The 22500-nt window shown below is 43.8% G+C and overlaps 1 protein-coding gene and 1 long non-coding RNA gene across 2 annotated transcripts in view; one reads left to right on the top strand and one right to left on the bottom strand.

The window, feature by feature from the left end:
* Positions 1-22500, bottom strand: part of cntnap2a (contactin associated protein 2a) — a 314072-nt gene that overhangs the window by 137964 nt on the left and 153608 nt on the right. Inside the window, exons 5-9 of the mRNA XM_030348959.1 lie at positions 16362-16414; positions 13997-14147; positions 12320-12504; positions 5167-5310; positions 2931-3195 (exon numbers count right to left, since the gene is read on the bottom strand). Of these exons, the coding sequence (XP_030204819.1) occupies positions 2931-3195; positions 5167-5310; positions 12320-12504; positions 13997-14147; positions 16362-16414 (798 nt within the window). The remainder of the gene's footprint in view (positions 1-2930; positions 3196-5166; positions 5311-12319; positions 12505-13996; positions 14148-16361; positions 16415-22500) is intronic.
* LOC115537220 (uncharacterized) lies at positions 20783-22234 on the top strand. Its single transcript, XR_003974787.1, has 2 exons — positions 20783-20960; positions 21768-22234. It is a non-coding gene; the product is annotated as an uncharacterized LOC115537220 (long non-coding RNA).

The raw sequence follows: 22500 nt of genomic DNA, 5'->3' as shown, positions 1-22500 counted from the left end.
ACACACACAAACACAGGAGAACATTTGCGGACATTAAAACAAATACTTCCCACCTACACACCGACACGGACCTGTGCACATACACACACCCGCACACACACACACACACACAAACACACACCAAAAGTGTTCGCAGCCACTGAATTCAAGGATTTCAAGGTCTTAAGTCTATCTGACTAGCATCACAGAAGTGTGGACAAATATGCTTGAATGTCATGTTATGATTAAATTGCTTAGGAAATGCTTTGGTGGCTTTGTAAAGACATCAAGGAAAAGCTAGTCCTGCCCTTAAGCGAGACAAGATGGTGGGGGGCTGGGAGAGGGGGTAGAGCGTTGCTAAAAGGAAAGTGATGGATGAATTGGATCATACCTCCCGAGGAAACTCTGCTAAGTGTTATATCAAAGGGGCAGGTTTTTTCCACATTCTGTTCATGATTACATGTCATACTGTATATGATCGACAACATTGTTATCCATGCATTTATTCAATGTTACTAAAATAAAAACGTGTTTTAGAGAAAACTAGTAGTTAAGTTTTTGCCACTGGTCACTGGCAATCAGTCTGTGAACGTGCAGCTCCGAACAGCCGGAGTCTGCCGGTGTCCATTTGTCTGGACGTCAAAGTGCCTCAGAAGAGGCGTCACGGCCGAAGGGGCACCGACGGCCAGGTGTCTGCGGACGTTTGGAGCTTTGTCGAGGGATCCTTTTATTTTGATTGCCGCTTTCGAGAGAGAGGGTCAAGCCTCTCAGACACGCCTCTGTTTGATGCGCACTTCGGAAAACGTTGCTCGTTATAAAGCTCAGACGCAACAACGGTACTAAGAAAAGAAGAACAAAGCTGTCTGGGGTCGCGGCCCTTGGGAAAACCGGCCGCCTCCTTCCTAAAACTGTTATCCTTTAAACATAAGAGTTGTTTTTAAACCTCTTAGTGTTCAAATTCGACACCGAGGGTTCTCTCGCGCTTTGAAATGGATTGACAAAGACACACACATGCAGACGAATAGACACACAAACACACTTTGGTTGAATGCATGTTAAAATATTGATCTAAAACATTGATCTATTTTAAATATAAGACATCATTCAGATTCGTCTGTAAGGAATGCAATTATTTTCTTGATTGGAGATGATCGCATAATTTTTTTTATAATACATCTATTCATATACAGTTGCTTGTATGATGTGGCATTTCTATGCACGTGTGTGTGTACGGTAGCATGTGTGTATTTTCGGATGAGCACAGATATGTTCCCTGGTGTGTGTGTGTGCGTGTGCGTGTGCGCCTAGTGTGGGACCAGCTCCACTGTGGCCCCTATGTTTCCAATCATAGAGGACCATTAACTTTAATGACCTGGGGTGGCCCTCAGGGTTACCACGGCAATAGAGAATGAGGTCATAAAGAGATATTCAGGTCAGAGGCGCTATCACAGATATGGACCGTCTCGTCATTATCTCGTCTCTGTTTCATCCCTCCCCTAGCTCGCCTGCGTTCTACCCCTTGGCTCGAACCTAGGTCTGTTCGGTCCAGTATAAATCATCGTAATGAATCAGACGAAAAATATTCATGGCTGCTTGTAGATTATAGGATGGATATTCCTTAACACCGGCTTTAAGATTAAGTACAGAGTATTTACCCAAGAAAGTGCTTATTTGCCTCTCTCTCTCTCTCTCTCTCTCTCTCTCTCTCTCTCTCTCTCTCTCTCTCTCTCTCTCTCTCTCTCTCTCTCTCTCTCTCTCTCTCTCTCTCTCTCTCTCTCTCTCTCTCTCTCTCTCTCTCTCTCTTCTCCTCCTCTCTTTCTTTCTCTCCCCCTCTCCTTCAGTGTATTTTCTATTAAGGAAAGCTCAGCCTCTCCTTACAAGGGCTGGTATCGACCGGTGTTCACATGTATGGTGAGGCGTGCGTCTACCTTCTCCTCCTTCCAGTAGATACTATCAAAGGCCGGCGCCGCAGTGTGGGCTATTTTACGCATGCCAATGCTTTTGTGCATGTGTGCGTGCCGTGTGTCTTTGTGTTGTAGCAATACCCATGGAGTGGCGGGCGCGGGCTCAATTAGCCCAGAGGGGAACTCTGTAATAATCCCCACCCTTGGGCATAATGGCCAATTACAGCAACAGTGGCTGGAATAAATGTGTGTCCCAACGAGGGCAGCATGGGACAATGTGAGGGAGAGAGAGAGAGAGAGAGAGAGAGAGAGAGAGAGAGAGAGAGAGAGAGAGAGAGAGAGAGAGAGAGAGAGAAAGAGAGAGAGAGAGAGAGAAAGAGAGAGAGAGCGAGAGCGAGTCAAGGAGGGAGGGAGGGAGGGGGGACAGCGCGTGGACAAACCAAAGCGTAAGAAATTAAAACAAGATAAACAGTGTATAACAAAGGGTGGAAGGAGTGGAGGCATGGCCATGTAAAGGAAAAGCACATCGGAGAAGTGTTGAAACATGATTGGGAGGCGTGATTCACACTCAATAAAAATGAAAGAACTGTCACTCCCCCGTGGACTGTTTAATGTACATATTGATATATATTGATGCCTGCTCATTTATCAGTACCACAGCCTATTTATGCACCTTTACTTGGCAGGAAAAACTAGGGGGTGTGCTAGGTTGGTCGATTGACCAACATGGCTGGTTTCGCGGTGACATCCAGGCAACAGTCGGCCGGCTTTGAAGAAGAACAGGAAAGAAGTGTATCAAAACAGAGAGAGAGAGAGAGAGAAGGAAAAAGGCTGGCTTGTCTTTATGCACACAGACAGCGATTCAACGGCTGGCATTACTTTCAAACCGCTTAAGCACATCGAGGGAGCCTTCACTTTGCATGTAACAGGGAAAGAATGATGCAACACAAAGCAAACACGCGCACCCAGACACAAGCACACCCACACATCTAGACACACGCACACATACACACACACACACACACACATCCTCCCCCGCCCCGCTACCTGAGGACATGTCGGCGTAGTGGCTCCGCCCCCCCGACCGCGAGGCGTTGATGTGCACCGCCAGCTGGCCGCCTTCCAGGGACACCTCCAGCGTCCCGTCGCCCAGGTTACTGAACAGCAGCAGCCCGTCGGGGTTCCAGGTGCGGAACTGGAAGCCCACCGACGCCGCGTTGTGATTGGCCCGCCCGGGCAGCTGCAGGAAGCTGGTGGCGTTGAAGAAGACGGGGAAGGAGTGCGCCTCCATGCAGGAGAAGGTCAGGTTCCGCTGAGAGGAGAGGGGGGGGGGGGGGGGGGGGGGGAGAGAGTGAGTGACGGCGTGCAAAGTGTGGTGTCCGAAACGTTTACTAACTCTCACAGTATAAAAAGATGAGACATGACGCAGACCACCGGTGCTCCCAACCCCGGGATATCCTTGCCTGTTTGTTGGAGTGATGCGACGGAAGCCAGGCCTGTCCACGAATCAATGATGGATGGCACTAGAGTGAATCATTATTCTGTGCATTGTGCCCTTGAATATACTATTCATGTCAGCACATGGATTTGTGTGTGTGTGTGCATGTGTGTGTGTGTGCATCTGCATTCGTGTATGATCTGTGAAGGTACATGTGTGTACCTTCACGCATGTGTATATCTCTATATTATCGACCTTAAGCGATCCAGGTAAAACGTGTGTTTATGTGTGTGTGTGTGTCTTTGTGTGCGTGTGTGTGTGTGTGTGTGTGTGTGTTATACAACCCACCACCAAGCTAGCTGATCAGTGCACTGTAAGTGGAATCAGGAAACTGTGATGCGTCGCAAGTCTGCGAGAACACACTTTAGGATTTCGGTTCAGATAAAACGGTCAATCGCACAGCAAGCCTCACCTCCATTGACACAAGGTAAACCTCCCATCATGCATTGCAGGAGACAACATTGGGCCCCCTTACAAAGGGAATAAGACATGTTGATATGCATAGTCTATCCCCTGCTGGGTGGTCTGTACCACACTGAGATATTCTGCTTGATGGAGAGAAAGTCAGAGAGGCCAAGGGGAACGACGTACTTAAAAAACAAAAAGAAAGCCTTCGGGGATTTGTAGCCTATCAAAGGATGTCGGGTGAACAACTTTAGCATCGGCAAAATTATTAATGAGGTGCAAAGTGCGGTGTATTTTGACGATTAAGTGATGCCCTGCATATGTTACTCAGAAATCTCCCTCTCTCTCTCTCGCTCTCTCTTTATAGAGCGAAAGTGAGGAGAGAGAGAGAGAGGTTTTAGAGGTAGAGCAGTTTTCTTGTAACCGAAAGGCTGCTAGTTCGATCCCCATCTCCTCCTAGCTGAGTGTTGATGCGTCCCTGAGCAAGACAGTTAACCCTAACTGACGAGCTGGCTGTCGCCTTGCATGGTTGACTCTGCCGTCGGTGTGTCAATGTGTGTATTAACCAATGCAAGTTGCTTTGGATAAAAGCGTCTGCTAAATGCCCTGATTGTAAGAAAGAGAGAGAGAGAGAGAGAGAGAGAGAGAGAGAGAGAGAGAGAGAGAGAGAGAGAGAGAGAGAGCGAGAGAGAGAGAGAGAGAACACTACACCACCTTAGTTGGTGGTGGAAGTTACAGTGGATCAAACAGGAGAAGGTAGACAGAAGCCGGGCTGAAGCTTAGTAAGAGTTGAGGGGAGCCTGATAAATCATTCATCTCCCGGGCTGCTTTGGATACAATTTGTCCCCACTGTGAGATCATTTAGAAGCATAAAAGACCAAAACTGATATGCGAGATAAGTATTTTGCCAGCCCTGGAAGTCTCGTGTCTCTGTTTGTGTTGAGGTTTTAATCGCTGAGGTCGTTATAGGAGCTGTGTCTGTCTGTGTGTGTCTGTGTGTGTGTGTGTGTGTGTGTGTGTGTGTGTGTGTGTGTGTGTGTGTGTGTGTGTGTGTGTGTGTGTGTGTGTGTGTCTGGATTAGCATGTATGTGTGAGTATATGAGTTTGAGAGATGTGTATGTTAGTATGTGTGTTTGTCCATGCATGACTTTGCATTTATTCATGGGTTTGAATGTATGTGTTTGCGCTTGTGTGTGTGTTTGTGTATGTGTGTGGTGTACATGTGTGTGTATAAGGAGTCTTGGATGGGCGTTTGCATTTCTGAATATCTGAATATGTGGGGTGTGTGTTTGTGAATGTATGAGTTTGCATTTCTTCAGGTTATTTGCTCTTGGGTGTGTGTGTGTGTGTCCGTGTCTGTGTCTGTGTGCGTGTGCGTACAAAGCTGGAGGTGTCGATCTTCTTGCGGCGGGCCAGGTCGGTGATGTTGTCTCCATTGTAGTTGATGCTCTCCATGCAGCCTTTGAAGTTCTTCCTCCCTCCTCCTGACGGTTTCCCACTGTACGGCATTCCCCCGAAACTCAGCTGAGAGAGAGACATAGGGAGAGAGAGAGAGGGAATGGGAGAGATAGAGAATGGGAGAGAGAGAGAATGGGAGAGAGAGAGAGAGAGAGAGAGAGAGAGAGAGAGAGAGAGAGAGAGAGAGAGAGAGAGAGAGAGAGAGGATGTAAAACCAATTTAACTTATTCCAAATACTATATTATAATATATATTATCATACACATTTTATATATATATGTACATTATTTAAAGGTTACATTTTTCATTGTATCTGCGCACTGTAAAATGTTGCTTTTGATTAATATCTGGTGTCTGATATGCAGACATATTACTTAAACATGTTATATTAGATATGGTATCAGGCATGAGCTGATACCGTTTCCAAGAAGAGATTTAGAAGTGAATTGCTAAGCATTAACAGTACAAACACATCTTCAATGAAAGAATAAAGGCATTATTTGTAGACTTTCTTCAAAGTGAGGATGTGAAGGAAAGTGTTAACGAACGTCAAAAACTACAATTACAAGTGAGAGGTAGTGTGAATGTGACAGAGAGTTGTGTGTGTGTTTGGGTGGGTGCGTTGTTTTTGTGTGTATCTCTGCGTGTATGAATGAACACATTGTGTATGTTCCTATTGTATAGAGTATATTGTGTGTGTGAATGAACATAGGAAGTGCATATAGTGTGCGTGTGTGTGTGTGTGTGTGTGTGTGTGTGTGTGTGTGTGTGTGTGTGTGTGTGTATGCGTGTGCGTGTGTGGAGCTGCTCTGAGCCTGGTGTGCTCGTTAAGCCTAGAGTGAAAATCCAGGGTCTGTTTGTGTCTACCCTTGGCAGTAATTACGAAGACTAGTGAAGCATCACCTTGCAAGCACACACACACACAAGCACACGCACACACGCACACACACACACACACACACACACACACACACAACATCTGCGGACGGGAAAGTGTAGAGGCTCCGGCTCGAGAGTCCTCATTGGCCAATAACACCACTGACAATATCCTTCCAGGTTCAGTGGACACACGCGTGCACACCTGCAAACCCTCACACACACACACACACACACACACAGACAGACACATGCACACTCACTGGGCTCTATGATGTAATCCAGTGGTAAAGATTCCCTGAACGATCACTTAATTCACATTTTTAGGTTAATTGTGGTAGTGGAGGAGACTTCATAGTGGAAAAAGGACACCCACCCATAGGCTCTAAATTCTATGTGCTCCCAGGGATACATACTCTTACATAGATATACACACACCACACATGGGAATACACAGGAACACAGTGTACTGCTCAGACTCACACCCACCCACACACACACACAGAGTGTGTGTGTATGCATATATATATATATTAGTGCTGTCAGTTAAATGCGTTATTAACGGCGTTTACGCAAACCAATTTTAACGGCGTTAATTTCTATATCTTTTTTTTCTCTTTAGCTCTAAACAAAGCAGTAGCCTGACTGCTATGTTCAAGGCAGTATGTTTGTCGTTTAATTGTACTAGAGGCTTTTTTTGTATCGTCCTGTTTTGATCAGTATATGCCAATGTTGTTATCAATAAAAAAACATTTGCACAAGGCAAGCCGATGCAGTTCTCCATGTTGATAAGAGCATTAAAATGAGAAAAATTAATGGGACAAAGAAATCATGGGATATTTAGCATATAAAAAAAAAAATCGTGAGTTAACTATGACATTAAATATTTTAATCGCTTGACAGCACTAATATAAATATATATATATATATATATATATATATATATATATATATATATATATATATATATATATATATATATATTTAAGCAATAGATCACGCCAGGCTGTGGTATGTGCTCATGTGGTATGTGCTCATTATACCACCCCCTTCACAGTGGTATAATGAGCACATGCCACTGACTGAAGTGATCTATTGCCTTTATACAACGGTTACTGTTATGGCGAAACGAAAGTCATAGACACACTACATTTAAAAAGAAACCAAGAAAGTCAAAGTAGCCGTTTGAATAAAGAATACAAAAAAGTAGTCCCTCCTGGCTGCCGCTATGCATCGACGGTCGCTATGCAACACACTTTAGCGTCCCTCCGAGAGAAGGCTCCGATAGAGCGGTTCGCCGGCAATTTATCCTATCCCAGTTCACTCGCCTTGCGCCTAAGCTTTCGTTAGTCTCTCCATCGCCTTGCTCACTCCCGGAGTAACAACATTTACACCCTCTCCATCATCCAACATATGTTTTACTTTGTAACTGTTTCTACTTCCAGGCGCGGAGTGATATGCAAACTTTCACAAAATGATCGGGCGTCATAGCAGTTATGTATACGCTCATTATACAACAGTTGGGAACCAATCAGATCCGCTGCGCGTCGGGGCCGGACAACGCCCCTTAACAGTGGTATAATGAGCACATACCACAGCCTGGCGTGATCTATTGCTAAATATATATTATACAGGTTGTATGATATTGACTCAATTGAGTCTATAATTATAATTCTTTATTATTTGTATATATGAGCCCCCCTCATATATATGTATATATATCATTATATTTATACATTTTTATGTGTGTGTGTGTGTGTGTGTGTGTGTGTGTGTGTGTGTGTGTGTGTGTGTGTGTGTGTGTGTGTGTGTGTGTGTGTGTGTGTGTGTGTGTGTGTGTGTGTGTGTGTGTGTGTGTGTATATATATAGACCATTATATGTCTAAAACATTATACGCATATAGACACAATTATATATATTATTATTCTATGATAGTCTGGCAAGCAAGACCCATATCGGAAAGATATTGGGTCTGTTCTCGTACGGTGGCAGTGTGGGCGGGATAAACGGTTGTCTTTCAAGTTCCCTCTGCACGCAATAGGATAGCTGTACAACCAATCAGAGCAACGAAGAAGGTGACGTAGTCAGAGCGACGGAAATTTCCATGGGGAAGTGTTTTGAATGGTGGATTGAGAGAATGGAGACCATAGATATATATATTAACTAGATGCTTCGTCCGCGCTGCTGGCCAATGGAGTCGAACGTCACCAGTGGCGGCCATCTTACCACAGTAAGCTGCTCACCCATAACATTGTGTCGGTAGTGGTACATGTACTTTTTAAATAACCATAACTTGTTACATTTTCAACCGATTTTCAAACGGTTTGGTTTGTTATAAACGTCAGAGATGTAGTTATGACACTGCATACTTTTGATAGAATAATGGAACATAGAATAATGTTCTAAAATAGGTACAATATCATAACCACGTTAATAACGTTTGTAATAAACCAAACCGTTTGTAGAATTGAGCAAGTTACGGTTATTTAAAAAGTACATGTACCACTACCAACACAATGTTATGGGTGAGCAGCTTACTGTGGTAAGATGGTCGCCTATGGTGACGTTCTAGACCAGGGGTCTCCAACCTTTTTTCAACTGAGAGCTACTTAGAAAAAAATTAAGTGGCCAAGAGCTACTTGCATCACATCGCACATATTTATTAATGAACTGATTAATAAATGCATGAATTTATTATGCATTTATTAACTGATTAACTGATTAACTGATTAATTAATCACACGTGCTTCTGTTTGTACACGTGTGAAATTGCAATACACAATGCTTATCAAAAATAACTCAACTCTAATACAATAACTTAATAACTCAACATCAAAGGTCCAAGAAAACATTAGTACACTCACTCTTTTTAAAACTTAGTGAGATGACTGGCACTGCATGGAGTCCTTCTGTTTGTACACGTGTGCAATTGCAATACACAATGCTTATCAAAAATAACTCAACTCAATAACAATAACACAATAACTCAACATCAAAGGTCCAAGAAAACATTAGTACACTCACTCTTTTTAAAACTTAGTGAGATGACTGGCACTGCATGGAGTCCACCAAAGAGGTGTATGCTGGAGTGTATGCGCTCAGGTTCACTCTAATACAGTCATTTAAATGTTCATCTGTCAGTCTTGTTCTGAATTTAGATTTGATGACATTCATGTCAGAAAAAGCAGCTTCACAAAGGTATGTCGAACCAAATAAAGCAGAAATTTTAAGTGCTGCTTGGTGAATGTTCTTGTAGTTTTCTGGGTCTACAAGGCTCCAGAAATGTTGTGAGTGTTGCTGAGACTTAAGCTGAACATGATTCTGGAGATTTATAACCTCCATCTCCATCTCCACAGGATTGACAGTGAACAGTTCAGCCATCTTTTCTGAAATCTCTGTGATGTCTACCTCCATGAATGGGTTGGCAATGAATGCCACACATGGCTCCAGCTTATCAAAATCATTGAACCTATCCTCAAACTCCTGGCCTAGCTTTGACATGAGGTCACAATATTTATTGACATCCAAAACAAAGTCAGCCCCTGCATGGCTATCTAACATCTTAACTACTGTTGGGAAGTGTTGCAGTCTTTTGTTTTTCAGTTGCTGGAGGTAGAATGACAGTTTTGCTTTAAAAGCCTTAACAGCACTGATCATGTCCGAAATTGTTCTGTCTTTACCTTGTAACTGGGTGTTGAGCTGATTGAGTTTCTCTGTCATGTCTGTCAGGAACGCAAGATCAAGCAGCCACTCAGCATCAGACAAAAGTGTAGTGTCCTCCTCTCTTGACTCCATGAAAGCCTTGATTTCGTTCAGCAATGAGCAGAAGCGATGCAGTATTTTTCCTCGGCTCAGCCACCTCACCTCAGTGTGGAGAAGGAGATCACTGTGTTCAGCAGACAGTTCCTGGAGGAGCAGTTTGAAGCTTCTGTGCTGCTTGGCCTTTGCGCGAATGGAGTTGATGATCTTAATGACAGGTGTCATCACATGATCAAATCTCATGACTTTGGCGCATATAGCCTGCTGGTGAATGATGCAGTGATAGTTCACAATTTTAGGAAAGTCCGGGTCGGCCTTGCACAGTGCAATAAATCCTGAGTGGCGTCCTGTCATAGCTGGTGCGCCGTCTGTTGTAATAGACACCAGCTTTTCAATAGGCACGTTATGTTCAACGAAGTACTTTTTCACAACGTTGTAAATATCGACTCCTCTGGTTGTGGTTTTTAGTGGAAGCAACGTTAAAAACTCCTCTCTGGTGGAAGCGTCTTCGAAAACCATCCGGACAAACACAGCCATCTGAGCGGTATCAGCCGCATCCACCGACTCGTCACATTGAATTGAAAACCATTTGCATTTAATCATGTCCCGCTCCAACTGACCCACTGCATCGGCAGAGAGCGCAGACACTCGCCGTGCCACTGTGTTTGCGCCAAGCTGTACATCAGCGATAGCGGACATGATTTCAGTCTTACTTTTATGGTCCTTGAATAATGTGTCGGCCACCGCTGTCATTGCTTCCTTCACCATCCCGCCATCGGTGTATGGCTTCTTGTGTTTTGTCAAAATGTGCGCCACTTTAAATGATGCCTCCGTGGCCGCGTTGGCTTTCTTCGTCGGTCCGATGAATAAACATTGCTGTTTTTTAAGGTTTGCTTTCAGCTGGTTCACTTTCTCAGTCCGTAGAGTGCTGCCTGCTGGAAAATCCCGCGCAAAGTTACCGTGGACTTGAGTGTGGTGGCGCTCCACGTTACCTCTTTTGCCGACCGAAACACTGCTCCCGCATATGAGGCACACACACTTGTCCTTCACGCTAGTAAAGAAGAACTCGCATTCCCACTCTAAATGGAAATGGTATGTTTTCTGCTTTTTCTTGACTTGGCCACCTTGGTTTTCCATCTTTGTTGTTTGTGTAAAGTTCTGCTAATACCACCAAACTCCTCACTTTAGCTTAGCGAGCGTACAACGTCACTCAACGTCACAACGTCACTTTGGCTACATTTACACCGGACACCAATGTGACATATATGTGAACGTAAGTGAGATGAGGTGCATTTACTGTCGTCGGAATATTATTATTTTTAATTTTTTTAATTTTTTTAATTATTATTATAATTTTTTATTTTTTTATTTTTTTCGGTCAACCTATCAGGCGAGCTACTGAAAACCTGCCCGCGAGCTACCGGTAGCTCGCGATCGACGTGTTGGAGACCCCTGTTCTAGACGCAACCGTAAGGGATCTAGTTAATATATATATATATATCTATGATGGAGACCGACGACGAAACTTTTACCGTATCCGGTCGGCAAAACTCCGAATACATCTTTCTTTTCCAGGAAAGACTTCAGTGCAGTTCTTTGTTCATTTCTCAAAGAAAATGATAACTTCAAGTCTTGAAGAGTCGCGGCCAAAGCCGAGTCGAAAGACAGCTGTTCGCCAGCAGCAACAGTCATTATTGTTTACCTTTAACACGGAACCGTCGCAGCTCTGTCGTCATTCGGCTCGATACCGCCTCTCACGATCTGATTGGCCTGTCCCATTTTCTGTTTCCAGCAGCGAAAATCGACGACAGAAGGCTAGACCTCCCTGGCTGCAAATTAAATTTGCTGCCGCTAGGGGCGGCTAGATTTCTAGGCTAATTCTATAATGCATTACAAGTAATTCTCGTATTGAATTACCAAACACATGCATCTAAGTTGAAGACCAAAGAACAACATGAAAGGCAGTAATAGACAACAACATGGCAAAACTCCCACAGAAAGACGCAAAGGAGTCTGTGGGGGGGGGGTGGGCCTTACTTGGGGATGGGGGCGGCAGGTTGCTAATGATTTAATGGGTCTCTCTAACCTTCGCTGTGGAGGAGTTATGAGGACCCCGGATGGAGAGGGGTCATTACGGCAGAAACAATGTGTGGACAGGGTGGGGGACTCAGAGCACAGGGGCTATTTTGGCGCTTGACCAGTTTGGACGAGCATAAACAAGAAAACACACACGCACACACACACAAGCACGCACACACACATTATAAACACTTCTACGTAACAACTTTTTTCTTGTTTGCACTCATTGTCAATAACGACCGCCGCTGAGCACTGGTGGATTGCGGAAATATGCATTGCTCCTGGGGGCCTGTTGCACACGCATGTGTATTAGAGTCCATCCTCAGCCCCCCTGAGCCACCCCACCGTGCCTCTGCCCACCTCGTAGTCGAGGTCCAGGTGGTCGAACTCCCCGTTGGTGCGGAAGTGCTGGGTGTGCGTGTCCAGGGTGAAGTTGACGTTGCGGCGGAAGCGCTCGATCACCACGGCGTGCCAGTGGTGGTCGTCCAGCAGGCTGCCGCTGGACACCGAGGTGTGGCCCAGGATGGAGCCGTACTGGTTACTGCCTGCACGGGGGGGGGGGGGGGGGGGGGAGCGAGCAACACAGACTCTGTTATTTTACATTGAATCGGGTCATTTGAAGAGAGTTTCAGGTGAAAGGGTTCTTGATGGGGGACACATGAGCCTCTGGAGGTTAAGCCAGGTTGGATGGTAACCGGAAGGTTGCTAGTTCGATCCCCGGGTCAACCGAGCTGAGCGACGAGGTATCCCTGAGCGAGGCACCTAGCCCTAACTTCTCCCGACGCACTGGCTGTTGCCCTGCATGGTCGACTACGCCGTCGGTGTGTGAATGTGTGAATGTGTGAATGAATGTGTTAATCTTAGGCAGTATCGTAAAGTGTTTTGAGTGGCCACTGGTTAGACAAGCGCTATATAAATGCAGTTAATTACCATTTACCATGGTGGGTCTCGAGGAAAGGATGGGCATTGGTTTGTAGGTACGACCATTCGATTTTACGACAGAGCGCGTTGTGATATATCCAATAGAGCTTACACGCTGTGATGTCACATGGCACATTTGAGCAAAGGAGCATTGGAATGTTATGTCATTATGTTGGGTAAGAAATTGCTTTGGTCACAGGATTTTTACAGTGCTGCTACTCTCTTGAGTCTCCTCAACAGGGCAGCAAAGTATTGGCCAACAGAAAATCCCATGAAGCACTCTGAGGTACAAGCCCTACTGAGATAAATGGCACCGTATATAAATGCGGACAGCCTCCATTGCATTTTTCCTTACTGAAACCCCTTATGCAGCTGTAGCAGCTGGATTTTTCTAAGTGCACATGCGTTCTTTAAGGGTTAACAGACACCTGACTTCCTTAAATAAGGGACCATACACAGTTTAAAATCTCAAATTGAACAATTATTGTCAATGGCTTATTTTGTGTCAGTATTCTGAATATGTGTGTGTTGTGTGTGTGTGTGTCTATGTCTGTGTATATGCTTGTTGATAAGTGCGATTGTGTGTGTGTGTATATACTTGGTGATATCTGTGTGTGTGTGTGTGTGTGTGTGTGTATGTGTGCGTGTGTGCATGCTTGCATGTATGCACGTGTCTGTGTGTGTGTGTGTGTGTGTGTGTTGGTGGGTGGTAGGTGTAAATCTGTGCTCTTGTGTGCGTGCATGCAAGTGTGTGTGTATCCATGTGTGCAGGTTCGTCTGTATGTGTGTGTTTGTATCTGTCTCTGTTTGTGTATGTATCTGTGTATTTGTGTGCGTGGGTGTATCTGTGTGTGTGTGGATGTATCTGTGCATGTCTGTGTGAGTCTGTGCGTGAGTGTATCTGTGTATGTGTGTTAGTGTGTATATGTATGTGTTTGTGTGCGTGCGTGCGTGCATCTGTGTGTGTGTGTGTGTGTGTGTGTGTGTGTGTGTGTGAGTGTGTGCGCGTGTGTATCTGTGTGTGCGTGTGTGTATCTATGAGTGTCTATCTGTCTGCGTGCCTGCGTGTGTGTATCTGTGTCTGTGTGTGTGTGTGTGTGTGTGTGTGCTGCGTACCCAGGTTGATCTGCAGCAGCAGCTTGGCCCTGTGCAGCTCCAGGGTGATGTAATCGCCCTGCTGGCCCTCGCCGTGCAGGATCACCCCCTCGCTCTCCGACGTCTTGAACTTCAGCGTGATCACGTCCTTGATGATCTTCACCTTCTTCACCTTCACACACACACACACAAGCACACACAAGCACGCACACACACACACACACACACACACAAGCACACACGCACGCGCACACACACACACACACACACACACACACACACACACACACACACACACACACACACACACACACACACACACACACACACACACACACATTTAAATGCTTTTATTTGGATCCAAATTTTACAAAGAAGGGGACCAAGGTCCAAACATTTCAGGAAGAAAGATTGATAATGTAACAGGTTCATCAAGCTGACATGCCTTTACAAGACCTACATGATCAGTGAAGATATCACACCGAACACTCCCATACAGACACACACAAACACACACACACACACACATAGTACAGCAGTGTCCGCTCCAAACCGTGGAGGAAGCGGCCTCCCCTGCAGGCTACAGAGTGTTGACGGTTGTTGTGATTGGCTTCACCACTAAACGACTGCTTGCTAATGAGCCCATGTCCTGTTTCCTCAGACATCCCAGCGATTAATTTGCAGCCTATTATCTTTTGCTTGACTGTGTTGATCCTCGGCTTGAGTTTTATTTGGGTTAGGGATTTTGATCCGAACTGATAAATATTTGATTTTTATTCATATTACCCATTATCAAACCTTCCCCCTCAGTGTGATTTGTCCTGATGGGATTTGTGATCACAAAAGCTTTCATGCAAAACATTTTGGGAGCACTTTAGAATAAAATGACAAACAGTCAGGAGTAAAGCAGGAGTAAACTGAATTCTTAATGTGTTGCAAATGATTAATAAGATAATTAGATAATATTAGCAACTATTCATAACAATAAGTAAATAATGCAAGTTAGAGAGTTAGAAAAGAAGAAAATTGTTTAGTATGAGCTTATCTAAATGCATATCTTTGCCTTCAATAGAGTTTAAAATAATTATTGACCGGCCAATCCTCAAAAACGTTTAAAAATATTCATATGAGCAATTTTCTCATTATGTTATTAAGGTTTAGAATTGATTATGAATTGTTTACCTAAGAATTTTTATTGAGGAACAATGCTTTATAAATCCTGATTCAATATGAAGTGTTATTTAATTGTAAGTAGTTGTAATTAACGCTGGAATTAAACCTAAAAACCTTTTTAATTATATTTGAGCTATGATATATGCTGAACCTCCCACGGTCTGTTTGCACTTTAAGGTTGTACTTTTAATAACTTTCGTACTTTTAATTGGTCTGCCGCTATCAACAACTACATTTCACATCCTTTTAATACACTGATCCTAAACAATATAGCCACATGGCGCCGGAAGGAGTTCATCTAACAATACGGCAGGGTTACAATTCACTGCAACCTGTAGGTGAACCAACAGAAAGAAAGTGTGACAAAAACAAATGGTTTTTCAAACCACTGCAATTAATCGTTCCGCATTTGACCAATATAACCAGCCATGGTGGAGGAAGTAGTAAAATTAAATTCAGTAAAAAAACAAAAATAAAGCAGTGATGTCTCCATCCAAAGTAAAATGTCCCTTTTTATGACCAGGCCAGGGAGATACGACCGGGAGACAGAGATAGAGTTTGGGGCTTGGCTGGGGCTCAGACCAGGTGCCTGATCGGGTCTCTGCTGACGGGTTATCTCTTCCACAGTGTGCCGTTCTACTGCTGTAAAAACAGATGACCTGGAAATATAAACCAGTCCAATGTGGTGTTTTAGTGCCTGGTGCCTTGGCCGGTCCAATCCCAGGCTGCTCGCCATCCACAAGCAAAGCCCTGTTATTGAACATCTAAAACTCCCCCATCTAACTCTTTTTCAAAGCTTTCCATAGTGTCGTTTAAAGGCTGGCTTTTTTATTGGTGCGTGGCTGATATGCTTTTGAAACATTACTAGGACATAAAATGTAACCTTTCCTTTTCAATCTTTGGTCTCCATTATTTTCTACTGAATTGCCCTCAATGTGTTTGAGGGTGAGAAAAAGGCAATTAAACGCAAAACGGCTAAAATTAACCCACTCCAATTTGCAAACGTACCGGCTCCCATAGTAACACTTATTATTTGCACTTGACATTATTAAAGCAAGTTAAACTTCAGATAATAGCTTTTTCCTACACATCTTCCAACAACTCAGAGTTAAACCTGACAGGACTCTGAAGAAGTGCTCCTCCACAATGAGACTAATTGCTTCTTTTCTTAAGCTTGTAGGAAGAATTAATTTGAAAATGACAGACAAGGTACCTTAAAGCGGTATGCGATGACTCCCTGTCCGTCAAAGTTGATCACGTCAGCCCCTGAAACACAGACAGAGGGACACAGAATTAATGATGAGCATAGACATATATGTATTTATCTGTATCTAAAATGGATGTTTAGAGATTTGGAATAAATTAATGTTATCGAAGTAGTCTCCCAAATGACGGTTTCACACTGTGCCATTAAAAGGCTCTATATAAATGTTCATGTCTAAACGTACCAAGCATGGACAGTGAGATTGATACAATGTATTTCTTTCATTCAATACTAATACTGGCAGAGAAAAACTGGAAAATAGAGAGAGAGAGAGAGAGAGAGAGAGAGAGAGAGAGAGAGAGAGAGAGAGAGAGAGAGAGAGAGAGAGAGAGAGAGAGAGAGAGAGAGAGAGAGAGAGAGAGAGAGAGAGAGAGAGAGAGAGAGAGAGAGAGGTGGTGTATGGGAAGAGGAGAGATAAAATACCGTGCTTCAGATACTCCTCAATCTAGGGATCGCCAACCCCTGGTGTTCAAATCGGCCAGTGGGTTTGCGAGCGTGTGTGTATATGCGTGTGTTTGTGCCTAGGTGTGTGTGTTTCTGCTTGTGTGTGTGTGTGTGTGTGTGTGTGTGTGTGTGTGTGTGTGTGTGTGTGTGTGTGTGTGTGTGTGTGTGTGTTTGTGCTTAGGTGTGTGTACATATGTTTGTGCTTAGGTGTGTGTGTGGGTAAAATACTGCACAGGAGAGGGTCGGATAAGACAGCTGAGGACCAATCTGATTATTTTACACTGCAACCACCCCACACACACACACACACACACACACACACACACACACACACACACACACACATGCCCGCACACACACACACACACACACACACACACATCCAGAGACATGTTGGGGAGCAGTAGGTCAGGAAGAAAGAAGAGAAAGCCTTCACGCTGATCGTAGGACTCCAGTACAGTACTTTTCTCCAGGCGGTTGTCATTGCTCAAAGGCATACAGTATTTCTTGTACCGTTCCCAAAATGGTTCGCAACAACACAATCCCCTCCCCTACAATTATTGGGAACATAGATTTGACTAATGGAGAACAAGGGTTTGGGCCGGAGTCTTTGCTGGATCCTATCCATGCAGACCCCCCCCCCCCCCCCCCCACACACACACACACACACACACACACACACACACACACACACACACACACACACACACACACACACACACACACACACACACACACACACACACACACACTCGCACATTATTCCTTCCAGAATACTGATAGCTACTCACACATGGCAAGGCCTTTCAAGGTAAGGTTCCCCAGAGGGAAATAAATGCCATCATGTCCCAACTCTCTCCTACGTTCAGTGCTGCTCAAACGATCCCATGCCGGCCGTCACAATGGGTTGAACTTTCCAATATCTTTCAGTGCCCATCACCCTCTTTTGCCCGCTCATGTTTGTCTTTTAACTTTTGTTGACAGGATGCTTTGTACGTGTGTTCACTAGCGACCTCTCTGGCCAGAGATAGCCAATGGCAGCACCTTCAGAGAGTTTTGTGATGTTTCTTACGAGAGGACCTTCGGACAAAACAAAAAGCTGTTGACGTAGAGCAGACTAACAACCATTGAAAACCACTTTTAACACCATCGCAACCATACAGAACAACCCAGCAACCATTTCCGTTTTGCTAACAGCCCAAGAAGCAACATGTAAGACCCTATCAGCCACCATAACGCTAAAGTAGTACTTTATATCACTCTACTGGACAATTTCAATATACCAGGCACCGAAAGCTTTCACAAAGCTGCACACCACAATTTCTTCTCAAAATGTACTTTTTATATTTCATGTTTATCCTTCACTCTATGCTTATTTTCTGTGACATTCTAAACTGTGTAGGAAGGTACAATTTTGTCCATTCTTATTTATCCATTAGACATTTTCTATATTTTATTTATTTTAGGCGTGGAACAGATAAAAATGGAAAAAAAACACAAAATCCTTAATCACATCTTTTTTTTGTATCACTGGCCACCCACTCGCCTGTGGTAAGTGGCAGGAGGGAATGAATCACACAGAGAAGGGGAGATGGATGGAGTGAGAGATCGAAGTTTGAAGGATACAATCGACACAAAGCAACGAGATGGGTGCTGGAATGGCTGAATCAAGAGAGAGTATACTGTCGTGAGTGTATGTGTATGTGTACGTCCTTGTGTATTTGTGTGTGCGTGCGTGTGTGACGGTGTGGTTTGTGTGCATGTGAAGGAAGGTAGTCTTGTGTGTTTGGTATGGGCAGCATAATGGGGCAGAAAATGGTTGCACCTGGGGAGTAGAGCTGCCGTGCACTGAACAGCATGCCATGTGCCAGTGTGTGTGCATACCTTAAAAACCTTTTTAGCTTTTGCATTTCAAAAAAGGAATGGCACAGCCTTTTTCTGTTGTGTGCCTCAAAGTCTCATTTGGTAAACAACCCCAAAAAATTAAAATGCATGTCCATCAGTAGAGATCTGGATCCGTAATTATACCTCCTCTAAACCGCGGCTTAGTAATCACTATAACCACCCGGGTAATTGCATTATGCAACAAATTTGTTGCAGTCACAGGTTGAATGAAGAGAGCTCAAACAGGTATGTGTGTGCGCCCGTGTTTTTGCCCGTGTGTGTCTGTGTGCGTGTGTGTGTGTGTGTCATCAGCCACAAATGAAAAAAATAAACAATAAAAAACAAAAAAACGCCTTCCTCTTTCTGTTCTGTTTGTTATTTGGTGTAAAAAGTCGTTTTCCCAGCCAGTGTTCGTATTGTTGCTGTTTACTTTGTTAAATATTGTGGAACAGTGCTATTGAGAGGGTGTGTCCACAAAGGGCAAGTATCAAATGCCTGATCCTTAGTTTGAGTGTAAGGTTCACACTAAATCCTACACTCTCACAAGTGAGTGTGTAACCAATTTTTCATTGAAACTGTTGTTCCTCAAGATACACCTTAACTAAGCTTAACCTAACCTAAACTAGCTAGCGGTCAAAATAATGCCTCTTCACGGCGGTTCTAGTACTAAAATGCATTTTGGGATAGGAGTGATAGGACAGGGGGGAAATGTGTTATCCCCATGGTTACAACCAGCACCAACTTTATGATACTACGCTAGTAACACCATTATGTATTAACTTTATAATGGACGATGTCCGATATGAAATGCGCCAGACATTTCAACAGTTTTCTCTAAATAACGTTCCTAATTTAGTAACAGTGACAAAAAAAGTCATATCCTACTATGTTGAAGATCCAATAAGAAACTTTACAAAGTAAAACCCCAAAGTAGAACCCAAAAAACTATTTTGGGTTAACTGGCTCTTTAAGAAAGTTTTCGTTAAATCTTCCTCACCGTTGATTCAACACATCAGCATTCATTTAACTTTTGTCTGGTGTTGTTACATGACTTGCTGCTGGAGTTGCCACCATATCTAATCCCTGTGTGGTTTGGTTATCAGCATGAGTACAGGATGTCTAGTCTTAAAAAGAAACGAGAGCTAGAGCCACAACTTAGTTGATGATATAGTCTGACGCCGCTTATCAGGCGCCACAAGCCAAGAGTCAGGCAGCCAACCACACTTAGGGGTATTGAAGTCAGATGTTGTGACTCTGATGTTGTGGCTACTCCTAGGAATCCAGTTGCTGTGTCCAATTTACTGAAGGGTGGCTGTGGTGAAGCTGTAAGGCTGGGGGGGGGGGGGGGGGGGGGGAGGTGACAGCTGCTACGACAGCTGCAAAGTCTCAGGAAGTAAAAGTTGTGGGAGTCACCAGAGTCGGCTGATAGCCCAAGACAGAGAATGTTGTGTATGTGTTTGTGTGTTTATGTGCCTGTGAGCATGTGCGTCTGACAGAGACCCAAAGGAGGCATGCGCAGAGATATCAATATTCTGTTTTTTCTCTTCTGACTGCAGAATAGCGTAAAGTAGAGCACTTGTGTTTTTGCTCATGTCCGTATTTCTTATTCATCCGTGGGATGTGTATGTTTGTGTAGCAGCAGTGCTTGACAACAAGTTAGTCTCACTTCTTGACAGCAGGCGTCTATGGTGCTCAGCGTGTTAAGGATGTTATCACCACATCTTCATCTAGGCCACCGTGACAAAAGGCTGCATTGTTTGGGAATTTCGGGGAATATCTTCGAACCCTGACCTTATCTGTACATAGTTATAGTGGTAGTTAAGTTATACGAAATGGCAACGTTTTGCTTAAATTTCTATACTATATTTTCTTAAAATTCGGTTAATAGAAAAATTGGATAAGACATCACCAGACGCACCAAACGTTTGTAAACATCTAAATCTGTTCCTTCCCTGGTGTGCCGAATGAACAGTCCCACCTGATCATAAATAGAAAGCTTGCAGACGATTTTTATGTCATCATTAGTCACGCCCCATAGAGCTATATAAGGGCCAGTTCAGAGTGATAGATATAACACAGTGGTGACACTTCCATTGGACTCCGTTGTATGCTTTTTGCCCGCCTACTTCCGGGGTATGCAGCCTCACATAGTTCCAAACATCCATTCTATGGCGTTGGACATCATTCATTTCCATTGCTGGCCGCCGAGTAACTCCTTAGGTAAGTTGATTAAATAGCTACCTCTTTTGAATTGTCAACTGTCTGTATTTTATCAGAGGCCCTTTATGATTCACAGGTATTTGCATGTGCACAGCGTAATTGTATATATTTTTATCTTGGTAGACACCGGTTGCCTGCTAGTTTGTTAGCCCAACTTCACAAGCTGTGAAGGTATCTCCAGGGATAAATTGATTAAATAGCTACCTCTTCTGAATTGTCAACTCTCTATATTATATCAGAGGGCCTTTATGATGCATATAATCATCTTTATTTGTATGTGCACAGCGTCATTATATATATATTTTATCTTGGTAGACGACCAATTTTCAGTCATTGCCTGCTACTTAGTCAGCTCGATTTCGCCAGCTGTAAAGGTAGCACTGCACCAGAAGCTAAGTTGTGAATCTCTGACAACTTTTATTAAGTTAGTTATTGATTGTGGATTACAGGATCAATAAGGTTGATTAAAGACAGGTTTAATCTGCTGAACCTGACAGTGTTAGCTAGTCAGCTGAGTACTGTGTGTCTGATGCTATAGCTAGTAGAAATAAGTTTGCTTTTGTTTAATTCTATCCTTGTAAAGGCTGTTGGATTACATACATGAATACAAATTATTCCACGCAAAAAAAATAAGCCATGATGACCTTTCAAATGTTATTACACAGACAGTAGTGTCATGCTTTTTTTCATAATGTAAGCTTCTGTCCATCCCTTCCCCAATTTGGCAGCAATTCGGCCATGTGTGGGGAAACTCATTGACCTACAGGCTATTCAAGGTCTTGTCTGATTATTTTCACTCTCCTGCAGGTGGTGGATGCTGCTGATGGGGGATGCTGCTGATGGGGGATGCTGCTGATGGTGGCTGGTGGCTTGAGCTGGCTGGTTCTGGCAAACACTGCTGCTGCAGGTCGCTGGTTCTAGAGGCGATGGCTGCTTGAGCTGGCTGGTGGTGGCGAAGGATGGTGGTGTCTACTTCTGCAGTTAGTGGTTGGCGGCTTGTGCTGGTGACGCTGTTGGTGGTGGCGACTGCTGGTGGCTGGTGATGGTGGCGGCGGCTACTGGCTGCGATTGTTGTCCTTCCTTTCGACCTGATGCACTTTGCTATCCTTAACCTCAGCCTTATGTATGTATATGAGTATTTTGTTTGTTTATCAATAACTTAAAAGATTCCTCCCTGTTCCTTCACTTTGTTCTTGTTTTTCAAGTTGGTTACACACACAAACACATTCTTGTTGTCTCATTCATTGTTTAGTAAAAAAATACTATATCATTCATCCAAGCGTAATGATTTGTTATTCTTTGATATATTTGATACTTAGTGTATGGCTTAGTCTTAAAAGTATCATGGTTGTGTGGTCAGCTCCTGCCTCATCAGAAGGAAACTAAATGCTAAATGGACGACGGGTGTCGTCGGAGAGTGAATCGGAATTACAAGAAAATCAAGGCAATCCAAAAGTCCAGTTGCGCAAAAATGAACATCTTGAATCGTCTTGGATTTCGGAACAGATGTAGCAAGGTAAAAGTTAAGGTTAAGCCACTA

This window comes from Gadus morhua, chromosome 23, assembly GCF_902167405.1.
Source record: "Gadus morhua chromosome 23, gadMor3.0, whole genome shotgun sequence".
NCBI lineage: Eukaryota > Metazoa > Chordata > Actinopteri > Gadiformes > Gadidae > Gadus > Gadus morhua.
This window is presented reverse-complemented; position numbering and strand designations above follow the sequence as displayed.